A 15,541-nucleotide genomic window follows, 5' to 3' on the forward strand; every position below is an offset into this window, starting at 1 on the left:
ACCCTAAACCTTGGAGACTTTGAATCAGACTAGATTTTTAAATCTCGCAAAATCAGAGGAAGGATATCAGAGACTATTTTGTGAAGAAGCCATTAAATCAATTTTTAAAATAAAGAACTATGATTTTATGCCCTCTGAAGTCTGGTCATGCTGAGAAATGGACTGAATCTGACTCTTTATCCTTTTGTACTTATGTTCTAGTTAATATTGAGTGTCTAGATGGTACAGGGATTGACCGTGTATAAATGCAAACATTGTCCGTAGGTATCTGATCCAGTGAGGAAATATTTCTTAGAGGGTGTCTTCTGTCATTCATGCTGGGTTGAGGTCTGACGTTTGCAATGATTTCAGTAAGTCAGTAGAAAACTAGCTAGAGTTTTTGGAAATCTGTATTTAACTGCTATTAATTGAATGGGTAGAAACAAAAATCCCAGAATCTTTTGAAACTCAGCAGTTGGTCTTCTAACTTCTGACACTTAAGTGCAAAGTGATGTTGCACAAGGCTGCCAAATTGAGAGCTGAGCTGGAATATGATCAGATTAGCTAGAAATTACATTTCAACCCCAGTCTATCCCTCTAAAATGACCGATCTTTATAAAACTAAACAGATAATAGGAACCCAGCCTTTTAGCACTAAGCCAAAAATTCTTGTTCTAGAGCAGTGGTTTTTAAACTGGGTATCTGGTTCAAAGATGTTTGTGACGCAATGGTGAAGAGTAAAGCATTACACTCCAAAGCATTTTTTTGACCAACTAAAATTTTAAAAAGCAAGCTGTTTTCTATATAGCTGTTTCCAAACTTACTGTGCCCGATGTTTCTTTTGGATAAATATTACCGTGATCAAATTTGCAGATGTTACCAAGTCCCTGCAGAGTCTACTACTGCTGTAAAACAGTAGGCTGCTGTTTAGGTAAGCAGAAAAATACAATTCTTAGAGATGTCATTAATATTCTAAAAATATTTCTCAAAAAAATTGAGATGGTTCTAGAGCTTGGATTTTGAAACAGCGGTATAGGGAAAGATCTGTCATCCATTGTAAAAGGAGACAAATTGGTTTCTCTGGGCTTGTCTACTCTTACAGCTCACAACGCTGCTGTAGCGCTTATTGAAGATGCTACCTACATTGACAGGAGAGCTTCTCCTGACAGCATAGGTACTCCACCTCCTGAGAGGTGGTAACTATATCAATGAAAGAAGCTCTCCTGTCCACATAGCGCTGTCTACAATGGAAATTAGGTCAGTATAACTGTCACTCAAGGATAAGTTTGTAGTGTAGACTAGGGCTCAGTGTAGGGAATGGCATACGGATCAGAAGTCAGAATTCCAGGAATTTGCCATTACAGTCAGGCATCAAACAATAGGGATGAAAGATTGTCCTGAATTTCTTGACGGAAATCAAGTCTGTGAAGAAAACAGCCATGTTTTGCACCAGTTTGTTTGGAGTGTTGAGATGTAGGAAGACTGTAAAAGAATTAGGCTAAATGAGAGGAGAGGGATATAAATGAGTTTCAAAACAGTCAAGGTATTGTGTTGAATGCTTTGGACTTGTAAGGCAGATTTATATACCTGGAAGATCTGGGGGTAAAACCAAACAGGTTACCTATATGAGTGAATAAGATTTCAATAAAGGGAACAAAGAGTTGGTAAGGAGTACTCTGTCAGTTTGAATTCCAGTTTGGGATATATTGAGTTTGGGGGAAATAACATAAGATCCAGTATTTGAAGCAGATAAAAGGTAAAGCAAGGATTGAAGTAAAGGCTTTTGGTATCCTCTGCATACAAGTGGTAGTCAAAGTTCAATTCTCAAAAAATATTGTCAAGAGTGGGATGTGGGTCCTGGAGAAAACCATAGTGGGGAGAGGTCTAAGCAGTGTAGAGCAAATGATGTTACCAGTTGCAAATGAAGAAACTAGCAAATGGTTATGCATCCTGTTAAATATTTATTCTTCTGTTGCTTTTCTTACTTCCACTTTCTACTCTCTGAGCATGTAGATTTAGCAACTTTCTCCCATGTGACTTGAGATTACCCAGTAATCATTCACATTTTTGTCCAGCAACAACTGGGATTTCAGTGGCCCTGAACCTTAGTTGCATGCTAAACAAGTCTTGTAAAGCGCAACCAAAAACAGTTGCTATGGAGATGAGATTTTTTTAAATTTTCCCAACTTTCTCTTTGCAGTAGATGTGGCAGTGCTGGCTTTACAAATTATATTGGTAGTACTAAAGTCAGTCTTGTGTTACTATCTATATGGCATTATAGCCTGATTGTAAAGTCAGGTTTCAGATGCACAAGTGTTCTTAGTATGCATATTTTTAAAATAACTTAACTGATATTGTAAAATTGAAAAATATAATATAATATAAACAAGTTTTTATAATATGGGAATAAAACTTACAAGTCAAGGATCATGCAAACAAATTATCCTACTTATAGTAACTGTGCTAACTAACCTTTAAAATTCTAATGATTTTATTCATATAATTAAACAATACAGCACATTAATGCAACTTAAATAAGGCACTTTGAGTACTTAAAGTGGTTCTTTATTTTTTGTGATATGAATAAACTATTGCACAGTTATGATTTGGGTTTTGTTTTTACAGCCGTGAATTAGCATACATAGTGTGTGTTCAAAATTGTAACCACTCTTGTTCAGCAACACATCATATGAATCTGCATGTTAAAGCTTTCCAAATAAATTGACGTTAACCAGTTGAATTTTTATTACTCTTTGTACCAAGCTGTCGGATGTCCACTGATGTCTGTTAAAAATTAATCTTAAAAAGGAAAAGAACATTTTAAATGCTTGACTTAATTCTAGATTGCCTAGCGTTTGAGCTTTAAGCCCTGTTGAATCTGTATTTCAAGAGTCAAAGTATGTACCATTGCCTTGATTTTAGGCATCTACTATATGTATAGGTGCAGTGGGTGTTAAGGATAGTGTTATACCAAGGATATCTGAAAATCTGCTTATTTCAAATGTGATTTCTTTGAATGAAGACTTCCTCCCTCAGTCCGTCTTTTCCTTTCATTTGATGCTGTAGTTAAGTGTTTGTTACGTTTGATATCTGTCTTAAATAATGGCCTTGTCACAAGTATAACTGAATGTAGCCTCCTATAGAACTTCATTCTGGGAACCATGAAATCCATCATAAATTTGACCATTTTGGCTCTACTGTTAGGAGCAAACACATATGGCTATGCTCAACTGATACAGTTTGTAGATCTTTGCAGTTAGGCCTCTTAAAGTGTGAAGTGAATTTTAATTATCCCAGAAAAACAAATTTTAGATATTAATTTTTAAATATTTGAAGATTGTAGTTACTAACAAGAACACTATTTTGATTTACAATGTAAATTTCAGTTTTGATAAACACACTTAAGGTTCAAACACTAATTTTCATTCTTCCCTCTTACCCCCTCCTATCATCGACGAGATTACAGGCACACATCTTCACTGTCCTGGAGAAAGTTTTGTAATGTCCTGAAAACTGAACCTACCCACTAATTAGAGGCCGATGACTAAACACCTCCATGCTCTCATAATTGCTGGTGGAAAACATGCATCTCATTATCCTTCACATATTCACAATACAATACTCAGATCTGTCCAACAGCATACTGTGAGCTGGATTCATCTTCCTTGTAATGGTTAGAGACTGGATGCTCTGGATTCAGGCCACAGATCAGTTTTTCCTGTATTCCCCTTGCACAGACTTAAAGAACTCTATACACCATTGCAGGATGGTCCTAAGAGCCTCCTATACCTGATATAAACCGCAAGGGTCAGGTCTTTGTACAAGATCATACTACTGCTGTTGGAATCCATGTATCCTTAGAAGGGAGAATTAGAAGCTTTTCATGTGAGGCTTGTTTTCTCCACAAGTAGGCAGATAAAGTTAATATTGATGTTAAAATCTGGAAACAGTTAGTTAGGATTTGGTTTTGTCAAACTGCAACTTCACTTTCCTGAGGGGATAGCATTAGCTATCAAGGAGAGGCTGTCTGAGCCCCCTTTCTAGCAAAATCCAGAGAGGACAATCAGATAACCTTGGGAATGATGAGGGCAGCTCAGCATCTAATGCCCTTAGTTTTTCAGCAAGAGACTTCAAGGAAAAATATTCTTCTGGGGCTAGCTTTATTAAACCTTTGTCAGGGTAACATCTTAATTTGACAGAGTAAATTGACTACTGACAACAAATTTGATACTTTCCTTATTCCTGTATGTATTTTATCACAATACAAGAAATAACTTTAAATATATCTGCAGTGACCATAAATATAACTTCTGGATTAGTATATCTATAAAACTTAAAGGTACCAAAGTTTAAAAAGATTTTAAAATTAATTGATCCTTCTATACAACCTTAAAGGTATACTGCAATGCAAAACCAAAAATTGAGTTAAACACATTTCTGTGCCAAGTGTCTCCACTAACTAGCTCAAATTAAGTTTTCTCTAACTCTTTATAAGATTTTTCTACTTCTTAGAATTTCTCTTGGTACTTCTGATTCAGTGAAGATAACAGAATAGAACATTGGGCTAGGAATTTGCTATTGCTGTCAATTTTATTTGGAAAGCACACAAATATGATGGTAATGGTACAAAACCCTAGGATGAGTGGAACATCGCAGATAGTAGGAGGCTCACTAGTGGTTGTACTGTCTGAGAATGATGCATGGTGTGGTATATCCAAGAAGTCAGGAAGCATTAAGGATTTCAAATGAGGAAACATTTTATTTTTCAAATTGGGTAAAATTTATTTCCATTCCCAAAGAAACACACATTCAGCACTAGAAACACAGACTAGTGGAGGCATTGAGCACACAAAGTTTGGGTTTGTTTATACTTCAAACTCTACAGATGTGCTGCTGTAACACTTTAGTGTAGACACTAACTGCCAATGAGAGAGGTTCTCCAGTTGGCATAGGTAATCCACCTCCAAGAGGCAGTAGCTTCGTTTATGGAAGAATTCTTCCATCGACCTATCACTGTCTGCACTGGGGGATTCAGTTGGCTTACCTACATTGCCCAGGAGTGTTGATTTTTTACATGGGTTGACCTTGTGTAGTCCAGGTGTTTGAACACTTTTAATTTTTGCCCTTCATTTGACCTGTAATTCTGCTTTGATTAGGAATCTTCTTTGTTGAAAAATAAAAATGTCTACTTGTTTTCCTCAATAAGTTCTTCAAAGAAGAATAAAGAAAAAACCTGCATATACCCCATAGATATATTAATTATTTGAATCCCTTTTGATATCATTGTAAAATTTATTGTATAGGCAAACTTTTTTTTTTTTAAAAGTATAACTAAACAGCTATACTGTTTGAGAAGCCAAATCCTACGGGCAGTCAAAGATGAACCACTGGGAAAAGCATGTAGGTACTGTGAAGTTCTGCTAAGAAGCAGCCCAGACTTGCAGCGTCACTTCTGCATAGTAAATTTACCCTATGTGTTATGACTCTGGGTTGTTTGTGTTTTGTTTTTGTCTTGTTTTTTGGAAGACCTTATAGCAGTGGGATAAATAGGTAAAACTTGGTGAAACCTCAGTAGCTCAAGCCATTTTTTGCATTGTGATGCGCGCACACAAAATTTGGGAAACCAAAAAAGTCAGTGGTTCCTAAGTACCATAACTTGAAAATGGCCTGTCCAAGTTACCTAACACTTCCCCAGAATCCCTGCTCTGAAGCAAGACAGAGTGTACAAATCTTAAGTAAAAACCCTTTGCAACTGAAGTGAGCAGAAAGAGCTGGGCTAGTGGTCAAAAAGGGGCTGAACATCACTGTTCTCACAATATGAAGTGGAAGCTAAGTGAAGGAGAAGTTAGCTATTAAACATAGAGGTCTCAATCCTTAGCCCTGGTCCAGCCACTTTGAATTGCTGAGGGTTCTTCCTGATTTAGGGAAACCCTTGATTGGCTAAAGCAGGGTATCCTGCTCTGTTCTCCCCTCCCTCATCCACACTCTAGGAGGAGAGGTGGGGGTACAGCACAAGGGCACTATATACGATTTGGCCCATATGGTGCTGCCTAATAGGACAGTAGCAGCCAGAGCAATATGGAGAAATCCTTAGGCTGCTCTAAGTTACATCTGGGGCAGTTACAGCCAAGGATCAGGGGAAGCTAAAAGGTGGCAGGTGAGGATTCAGCCTGATGCTCCCAGAAGCAAGAGAAATACAGAAAAGAGTGCTGAATGTGTTTTCTTTTGTGCAACCTTTTAATACACTTCTGCATGGATCAGCATTATTAATTCTGAATTTTGCTTGCTTTTGATTTTCACTTTAATATCTAGCTTTCTGCTTTAATGTCCAGTAAAACTTCTCCTTGGATTTGCTGAAGTGCCTTGCTTAAAACAATTGATGTTAAATACATGTGTTCATCATGACTGAGCAATTTAGCTAGTTTTCTTAAAATGATTCGATATCTTTATGCAGCTATGATTTGTATAGTGAAGCTGAGTTTTTCTTCAACTATATTCTGATCAAGGTAATTTGATTCTTAAATAGTCATGGCTAAAACTATAATTTGTATTTTTTTTTAAATTCCAACTTTTGATGGAGAATTGGGTTAGCCTGTATGTAATTTTTCAAGTTTTAGCTCTTTAATTAAAACGTTTTATTTTTTCAATATATTAAATGACTATTACTGTGAAAATTGGTGTCTAATAAAGTAAGCTAAAAGCTTTTCTCCCCTTTTAATTTTTTCATATTAACATTACATTTGGTATCTAAACACTTAGATTTATTCTTGTGCGCCTGGTCAGTTGGAACTATCACGCAGCAGTGTGCAGTTTTTGCTGTTTCTCAAACTGAGGCTTGCCTTCTTGAGGGCTGTGATTGCTTGTAAGCATACCATGGAGGTGTGGATGAGGGGAAGGGGGTATTTATTTCTTGCTAGAGTGGTTTTGAAGAGGGATGTTTAAATTCTTAATGTTGACCAGAGCTGCACCTGTGGTGTTCTTTCCTGGGAGAAGATAAAGCAAGAAATAGGTTAATTTTTCTTCTTTCCGTACTCTTGCAAATAAATGTCCATACTTGATTAAAAATAAGTGCAGGTGATTTGGTTTTGTTTTTTTACGTTTACATTGCCAGGATTCTGATATCTGAACCAAAGGGAGGAATACTATAGCATTTTGGGACATGTGATCTAGAAATGAAATACCAATGCATTGTAAAGTTAGTTTCCTTTCAGTTTGGACAGCCTTATTTTTAACTTCGCTTTTGGAAGTTAGGTCTGTGTAAAAGGGTTTTCCTGTTGCTGGGTTTATTTTGCTAACTTTTTTCTTCTTAGAGCAAATTTACTCAAACCACTCAGTCAGTAAATTACTAAAACAGCCATGTGCTGTGTCCTCTGATTTGACTTCCCGGATATCCATTGTCATGAGTGTGAGAGGGCATTTTAAGCTTAAAATAGCAGTAATACAAGGGACAATTAGGATCAGCATTTAAAATTCCAGTTATATTTGTCTTGTGCCATCTACCTAATAAGGAGTGTAGGCTTTAATAATCTAGTTCATCTTAATATGGTTTGACAGATGTGCAGTTTTAGTTGCAAAGTTTTGGGTCGGGAGAGAGGGGAGGTGTGGGATAACTTCAGCATGGCAATTTTTCAAACATTTTTCATGTGCTTAGGTACATCCAAGCAGAAGTCAAGTTCCCTGCAGGTAGCAGATCAGGACCTACTGCCACCTTTTCACCCATACCAGCCTTTGGAATGCATAGTGGAAGAGACTGAAGGCAAGCTGAATGAACTTGGACAAAGAATTAGTGCTATTGAAAAAGCACAACTTAAATCATTGGAATTAATTCAAGGTGAACCTTTGAATAAGGATAAGATTGAAGAACTTAAAAAGAACAGAGAAGAACAAGTACAGAAGAAGAAGAAAATATTGAAGGAACTGCAGAAGGTGGAAAGACAGTTGCAGATGAAAACACAGCAGCAGTTTACCAAAGAATATTTGGAGACCAAAGGTCAGACAGACACACCACTTCCCCTGGAGCAGCAGTGCCCACACACAGGTGTCTTCCCAGAATTGGAAGGGGATGAGGGTCTACCAGAGGAAAACTTTTCAGAGTTACCTCAGGTTGACACAATCTTGTCTAAAGATGACGAACAACAACAGTCTTCACCACCTGCTGAACAAATAGAATTTGTCCCTATCCAAGCATTGTCAACACCACAATGTAATTTTTCCAGTAACTTAGGTTATAATGGGACAGATTCTCTTGACCTTCAGAAAGTATTAGGTAATCAGCAAAATGTAGGACAGCAGCAGCAAATTGCTGGACATGGGCAGGGGCTGTTAGTTCAAGAACCAGACGGATTAATGGTTGCCACTCCAGCACAGACGCTTACCGACACTCTTGATGACCTAATAGCAGGTGGGTTAAGAAATATACATATTTTTGAATTAACTTGTGTGCTCAGTTTCCCTTTCTCTCCTCCCCTCCAAAAAGACATCTTGCGGTTTTCCAATTTGGGAATACTTGCTTAAGAATATTTAATTTCTTATTAGTGCTATTAATCTTTAGACACTTCCAAATTCTAACATGCGATTTTTTTCCCTATCTGTTTTGCCAAATTGCTGAAGACAAAGTGCTAAACTTCCTTTTATTGGAGACCTATTATAGCAGCCCCTGTGACCTCATCTTTTTTTATGATACTTTTAAGAAAATCTTGTTGTGAGCAATTAGAAGTTGCCATTAGGAAACCTGAAAATGACTAGTTTTGTTTTAAGTCTTCTATAGAATTTTGCATATAACCCTACGTGGATTTACTTAGTATGGCAGTTGTCTCCAATGAAATATGAAAACATTTTTTGTCACTTGTACTGACAAATGTACCACTATCCTTTCTGCTGGAAGCATTGAAACAGTTTTAATACAATCTAGACTCTAAATACAGATGCAAGACCATCTGTCCCTTTAGTGCTTATTTATAAAATTGACTCATGTTTTCAGATTAAATTCTAAACATCAGTTGTTAAAGTAATATGATTACTGTTTTACAATATTTAAAATGTGGCACGCTATAAGGGATCAAATGGTGGTGGACCCACAGGATCAATATGCTACATTGGCTGTCTGGATGAAAAGCAAAAATCAAAACATTCCTGGCCTTGCCAATAAGTGTATGAAGATACAACTAGAGATGAATCAAGGTTCCCCCCCCCCCCCATAAGGTTACACTTGCTAGCCACATTCTGGAAAGAGGTATCATCTTTGTGGAGCTTGCTTCAGGTATCTAGCCGAGATTTCTATTTTTTGGTGGAGGTGTGAAAGATCTAAATATGTAGCCACAATTATATTCATAGGCAGGTCAGTCCTCACTGTCCTGCTTTTAGTTTTTGTTTGTTTTGTTTTTTATCCAGCATCTCTCTCACCTCTTCTCAACTCCTTTCGTCTGTCCTTTAGTCTTTATTCTCCTGTCTTTCTCTCTTCAGTTAGTCACTGCCCTGTCCTCTTAATTTCATCTCAAGCTTTTCAGAAATGTTGAATAAGACTTTTTGCTAAGTCTCACAGGAACCTCCAAACTAGTAACTTGCCGAAGCTGAGTACATGTATCGGGATGCACCGCAATTTTGCAGTCTTCCCTCAAGCCCTATTGGATATTGTGGGATAGTTGTGATAAGTGTTACCAGATCAACTTCCTCCAGATGGTGATGTATAACTTCATTCAAAGAAACTCTCTAGTATGTGAGGGAGAGAGAAATATAGGTCCTGCTTTCTGACATTTTTGTCGTCCCTTGTCACCCCAAGTCATGTTTCTGTAGAGCATTAAAGGAGTTAATGTACTTTTTAACAGGAGAAAACCTGCATTATTCTTAAATGTTCTTACTGAAAATTTAATTTGGAATTTCAGAGTACAGTGAAGAAAATCGTGTTTAATCAGTGATTTACAAGAGCTGAATTTTGGGGTTGGATATTATTGCTATAACATGTTCTGTATGTATGTCTATCACAAATCTCTAAATGGATCATACAACGTACATTTAAATAGCTAGTAGTCAAATTTTAAATCACTAGCTATATGGTTTTCATTTATATAGAATGTAACTTGCAGTGATCAAATCAGTAACCGAATGAAATCTAGCTGGTTTTTATACTAATGTTATACTAACTTTGTGAATCGTACATAAAATGTAACTAAATTTTCAAAACCTATACCATAAATAGCTTAATCTTTTAACAGTGAGTTATGTTGTCCTTATATTTCCTAAATTTAGTTAGCTTGAAAGTGAAATTTGAAACGTACAGAACGTTTACTATTTAAAAACCTCAATTTATTTATGACAAAGACCTAATGGATATTTTATGTCCAACTGAAAACCCTGTCATGTTCAGAATGTGCAGTATTTAACGAAGTGACCATGAATATCCTACTTATTATCCATTAATATCATAAAACTGATTTACCAGAGTCTAACCAATTAAGATTTTTTCTTAATGAAAATTAATTTTTCTGTAATTGAAGTTTTTACTTGTATTTCTTTAGATATTCTTAGTGCCAGTTAAATTTAGTAAAGTGCCACGAGTATGTACTGTATCTTAATAATTAATACATTTCCAATAATACAACCATGAGTGGACTTTAGAAATCCCAGCTACATATGTTGTTGCTACTGGTAGTATCCGAAATTATTGTTGCTCCACAAATGTGTATTCTCTCCTGATTTTTCATAAATGTAAGTTATACTTCTTGAAGATGGTCAGGAGAGATTTTAGTTACTTTGCTCTAGTTGTCAAGAATCAACATTGTGACACATCTTTTAGTAGATTAAACCCTCAAAGTCATGGGCTCACATCTCATCATGAAGTTACATACATTTATTTAAAACTCTGCAAAGCATCTTAACATGTGGTCACCCTAATTTCACATTTTATCCATATTCAAGGTGCTCTTGAACACTGCACAATGGCAAGTTTGCAGATCGGATTATCGTGCTGTTTTATATGGAAGTGGTTTTGCAGTAGAAAATATGGAAATCAAGAAGTCTTGTATACATAAATCACATTAACCGATGTTTATGTGTAATGGCAATTGCTACCAAGTTCTGTTTCTTGAAAGCCTCTTTTTAAAAAAAAAAAAAAAAAAAAAAAAGCCATGATTACACTACACCTGGTAGAACTGCATCAATGATAGCAACTGTGGGAGCATTAGTGTAGAAAGGGCTTCAGCATTTTTACCGCTCTGTATGGTAACCCAACTCAAAGCAGGTCTAATTGACACAGGGGTAAAAATACTGGCAGTAACTGGTGCCCTGATTACACTAATGTTTCTACTGTCAACAGTGGTAATGAAACAGTGGCAAACTTCTCAAAGGTCCCATTTAGACAAGGCCTAAGTATTGTAGCATGAACTTCCTTGAATCTCTCTCTCCAAGGAATGTCTTCATTGAGCAATTTAGAGATTAAATATCATTGTAACTCTTATCATTATTGGCCAGCCTAGTCGTTTAGTGCCTCAACTAAAGGGAGGCCCTACTGTGATTCATAGGGCAGTTGGTGTTAGGGGAGGTTTTGAGTTGTAATGTGGAGTTGGAGGTCTAAATTTCCCTGATTACAAATTTAATCATTAAAGCTACCCACTCTGTGTATTCACCTTAAGGAATTCTGTGATCTTGCTTACCATCTGTGCTGTAGTAATTAAGCAGAATTTGGAAAGTTAAGATGAACTCATAAAGTCAGAGTGAATGCCACTGAATTATCCTTAATCATAAGGTATAAATTGAATTTCTTTAATAGCTCTATAGAAAGCGCCCATCTAATTCTGAATCCTTTTACTGAAGTTGTGCTATATTAGTTGTAGGGTTTAATTGGATTTTATGAAGGTGAATGAAATTCTTACAGTTCTTCAGTGTAGACTATTTGAATTAGTGTTTATTGCATCTTCTGAGACTTGATAGGTGAACATGGGTGGACACACATTTCAGACTTCATTGTACATTATTCCACTGCAGTACAAATTTGGTATACAAGAGGTTTTTGTAGTTCATATTGTATGCATACATGGATAGCTTTCTCAATTAGCCAGATTAAATTCAAAGCTTTTTGGTGATTTCCTTGGGACAATGATGTATCCTTTTGCCAGAATTTCTGTATATTATCCAATTTACTAATATTGCTCTTGTCAGTTTGTGCTGGTCAGTCACCCTTTTCATTCAAAATACAGACTTCTTTGCACCTTGCTTCTGTCTGGAATTCTTTCCCTAGAGAGAGTTGGTTGGTGGACTGAATCTGAATTTATAAATGTAAACTTTCAGTTTACTGAATGCTTGTGCAGTAATTCTGCAAAAAATTTTTTGGCTCTGAAATCCATGCTCGTGAATGATTCCACAAAATTGTGTTAATTTTTATTTCTGGAATCGTTGTTGTTAAAGATGACTTCTGGGTTACTACATTATGAAATACATAACCATTTGGAATAATGCTGGTCACAGGTGTAATCCAAAATGGGAAATGTTGAAGCATAATGTGAAAAGTAACAATTATATACAAACACACTCCTATTTAAAATAACACTGGTTAAATGTTGTTCAGTCTGAACCTAGCAGACAGCTTGTCGTTAGTTTTAAAAGATTAATAGATGACAATGTGGTGGTTGATTGCTAGAACAGGATTTTAAAATAGTGGGTTTTTTTAATTCCAGAGAAAGCTCTTATAAAAGAGACTAGACAATAGTGAAATACCACAAATTTACATTACATTTACATTGGGGAAAAAAACAAAGCAAATGAACCTGTTATTAGTCATGTTGTCTTTAGATACCAATCTTATTGCCAACTGTCTTTATTACAGTAATATGAGGTATATTTAGTAGTTCATAAATATAGCAGTTGGAGTCTAATTTTACCTTCATACTACAACTGTCAGATCAACCACAATCTCTCTATTTGCCTTAGCTCCTTTTAATGTTTTAATGCTTAAAACTTGGTATGGACCTTCAACAAAATGCCAGGTTATCACATCAGTTGGTTCCTACTCTGATTCCCTGTAATCGGTTTTCCCATATTAAAAAATACCAGTAATATCATCTTTAATTCCTTGTAGGATTGTTTGTTAGTTTATTAGTGAAGATTAAAGAAAATGCATTTTTAAAAAATTTAGGGCCTTCATAAACTTACGAAGATCTATATGAAGCCCTAAAATCAGAAAAGTAATATAAACTTCAGACTTATTCAGGCAACAAGCTTATTGAATATGTTGTGAATAACAGTACAGGTTGAACCTCTCTAGTCTGGCACACTCTGGTCCGGCAACATCTGTGCTCCAGCATGATTTTATTTTGTTTTTTATGCTTTATCTACTTATTTCCTTGTGCCAATACAGTAAAATTGTGTAACAACACTAACACTTTATGAAGAGAGCCAGTAACCCTTGGCTAAGGGCATCATAAGCGTTGTTCCATTTTTTCATCTCGGTGAGATAAAAATAGAGACCCGCTCACTACAATATTGACCTCCTGTGGTTTGGCAAATTCTCTGGTTTGGCACCAGTCAGGTCCCAAGGGTACCAGACTAGGAAGGTTCAACCTGTATTCTATAAAAGTCTTATCAGTGTGTTTTGTAGGGAAGCACTAAAATCAGTGCAATCACAAAAGTATTATATAGAGCCTAAATTGCATTTGGTGAAACTCTTTTAATTATATATATATATATTGATAACTATATCAATCTATATACTTTCTAATGAAATGACAGTGTATCTAATCCTCTAAAATAAATTGTGTGCCTACATGTCTGTGTTTTGGAAGTAAAGTAGCAAACTTGGCTTCCATGTCACTGAGTTTTTGTGTGTTTGTGCTATTGCCCTGCACCCTGTAACTTTCCATGTCATGAATGGAACATAATATCTACTCCAACTGAATCATGCATATTTTCTCAGAGGCCTGTTAAAGATCTGTTAAAAACAGATTTTTTTGTGAGGGACCCTCATTCTCATGGTTCAGTACCACACAAGTTTACTAAAGTGCATCAATGTAGAGCTCTTTCAAGTTTCCTGTTCCGTTCATCAGGGACTAAAGATACCAGGGCTACTTTTTGTAATGCTAGGAGTTTGTCCCAGTGTCCTTGAACAAAATCTCCCTTCCCCACATTGTTCAATATTCTGTGCTCCACTGAATTTGCTGCCCTTCCATCTTGGAAGTTGATGTACTTCTGTGGTGCTGTGTAGTTGAAGTGCTTTTGCATCCTTCAAGAGTAAGTTAAAAATATAAATTTTTGTGAGATTATAAACTGGGTTAGAAGTGATCCAGAAAAGTGACCTTTTTTGCTTATGAAATGCCACCAAGAAGAGAATAATTTTTCCTCCTGCTCTTGTTCCACAGTGTAGCAAAGATTTCCCTTTGCTTATAGCTGCATGTGTTTTTAAAAAAATGCCACTAAATCTGATTTATCCCATCTGAGCATCTGTTTTGCAGAATTCCACTTGATCTTTTGCCTCCAATTCCGTTCTTTTGCCATAGCAATGTAGTTTAAGATTCACACCATCTTTTAAATTTTTATACGGTGTGCTGTTCTTTTACACGTGATCTAAATACCATTACTGAAAAGCTGTGCCACAAGTGATAGCCAAAATGGATATAATGCTACATGTTCATATTGCTGTTCTTCTGGAACACTGTAGTTTACCTAATACCATAGGTTAGAACCACACTAGGATTTAGTCATTTGAAAATTGCCCTGAACTTTCTGTAGCAAATTGCTAAGAGATTTCTTGGGAAACCTAATAAGGGACATAAATGACTCCTTAAGCAAGTGTTCCTTTTAGTTCAGTTGATTTTGGACTTTAAACACAAAATGGTGAACTACTCTTATTCCTGTAAAATCCTGATTGGAAGCATGGTATGGCCAGTCTTTGAGAATGAGTTTCCATGCTTTGCAAGTGAGACCAATAGCTGACCTCCTTTCCTTGGTAATGTTTACAACACTGAACATATTTGACTCTGGGTGTAATATCCGTACTAGTGTAGTTAAATCTGGTTCCATACAAAATATTTTGTTAAAATGTGTTGAGAAATACTTGTGGTGTGGTGATCCTTCTTTAAAACATCTAACTGAATATAAAATTTGGCCTTAACAATCCTACTGATTCCTATTAACATATGTTTACTATTCAGTGAACTACATTATCTTCAGGATACCATCTTCATAGAGAGATTATTCTTGAGAGTGCAGATTACATTAACAGTTCTCATTGGTCCACTATCAGGTTAGGCAACCAGCCAACAATTGGGGCATCACGAAAGGCATCCAAAAGGTTATAGGAATCTAAAATTTTGCAAATAGTAATTGCCTTTTAGCAAGTTATTGGGGAGGAAATCAATTATATCCGATATTGTAATAATCTTGGTGGTTAGAGTTGACTTGGAACCAGTATACAGATTTTTCCATTAATGCACAGAGTTTAACAGCTTTTGTCCTGTGAAGAGATTCAGTCCTGGTCATTTGATTTTAGATTTTGGTGGATCTCCATTAAGGTGAAACGGAATCTATTACTAAGGAGTCTTAAAAACAAATGAAATGTCCGAAGTACATTCCTCTG

At 36.1% G+C, this 15,541-nt stretch overlaps 1 protein-coding gene across 12 annotated transcripts in view; it reads left to right on the forward strand.

Annotated features, from left to right (window-relative positions):
* Positions 1-15,541, forward strand: part of LOC119860605 (ankyrin repeat and KH domain-containing protein 1) — a 202,930-nt gene that overhangs the window by 145,523 nt on the left and 41,866 nt on the right. For 10 of the 12 annotated variants that reach the window (XM_038414521.2, XM_038414522.2, XM_043520457.1 and 7 more), the window contains one exon: positions 7,631-8,380. The exons of the other annotated variants lie outside the window; for them this stretch is intronic. In XM_038414521.2, coding sequence (XP_038270449.1) covers positions 7,631-8,380 — 750 coding nt within the window. The remainder of the gene's footprint in view (positions 1-7,630; positions 8,381-15,541) is intronic. 12 annotated transcript variants of the gene reach the window in all.

This window comes from Dermochelys coriacea, chromosome 8, assembly GCF_009764565.3.
Source record: "Dermochelys coriacea isolate rDerCor1 chromosome 8, rDerCor1.pri.v4, whole genome shotgun sequence".
Classification (NCBI taxonomy): domain Eukaryota; kingdom Metazoa; phylum Chordata; order Testudines; family Dermochelyidae; genus Dermochelys; species Dermochelys coriacea.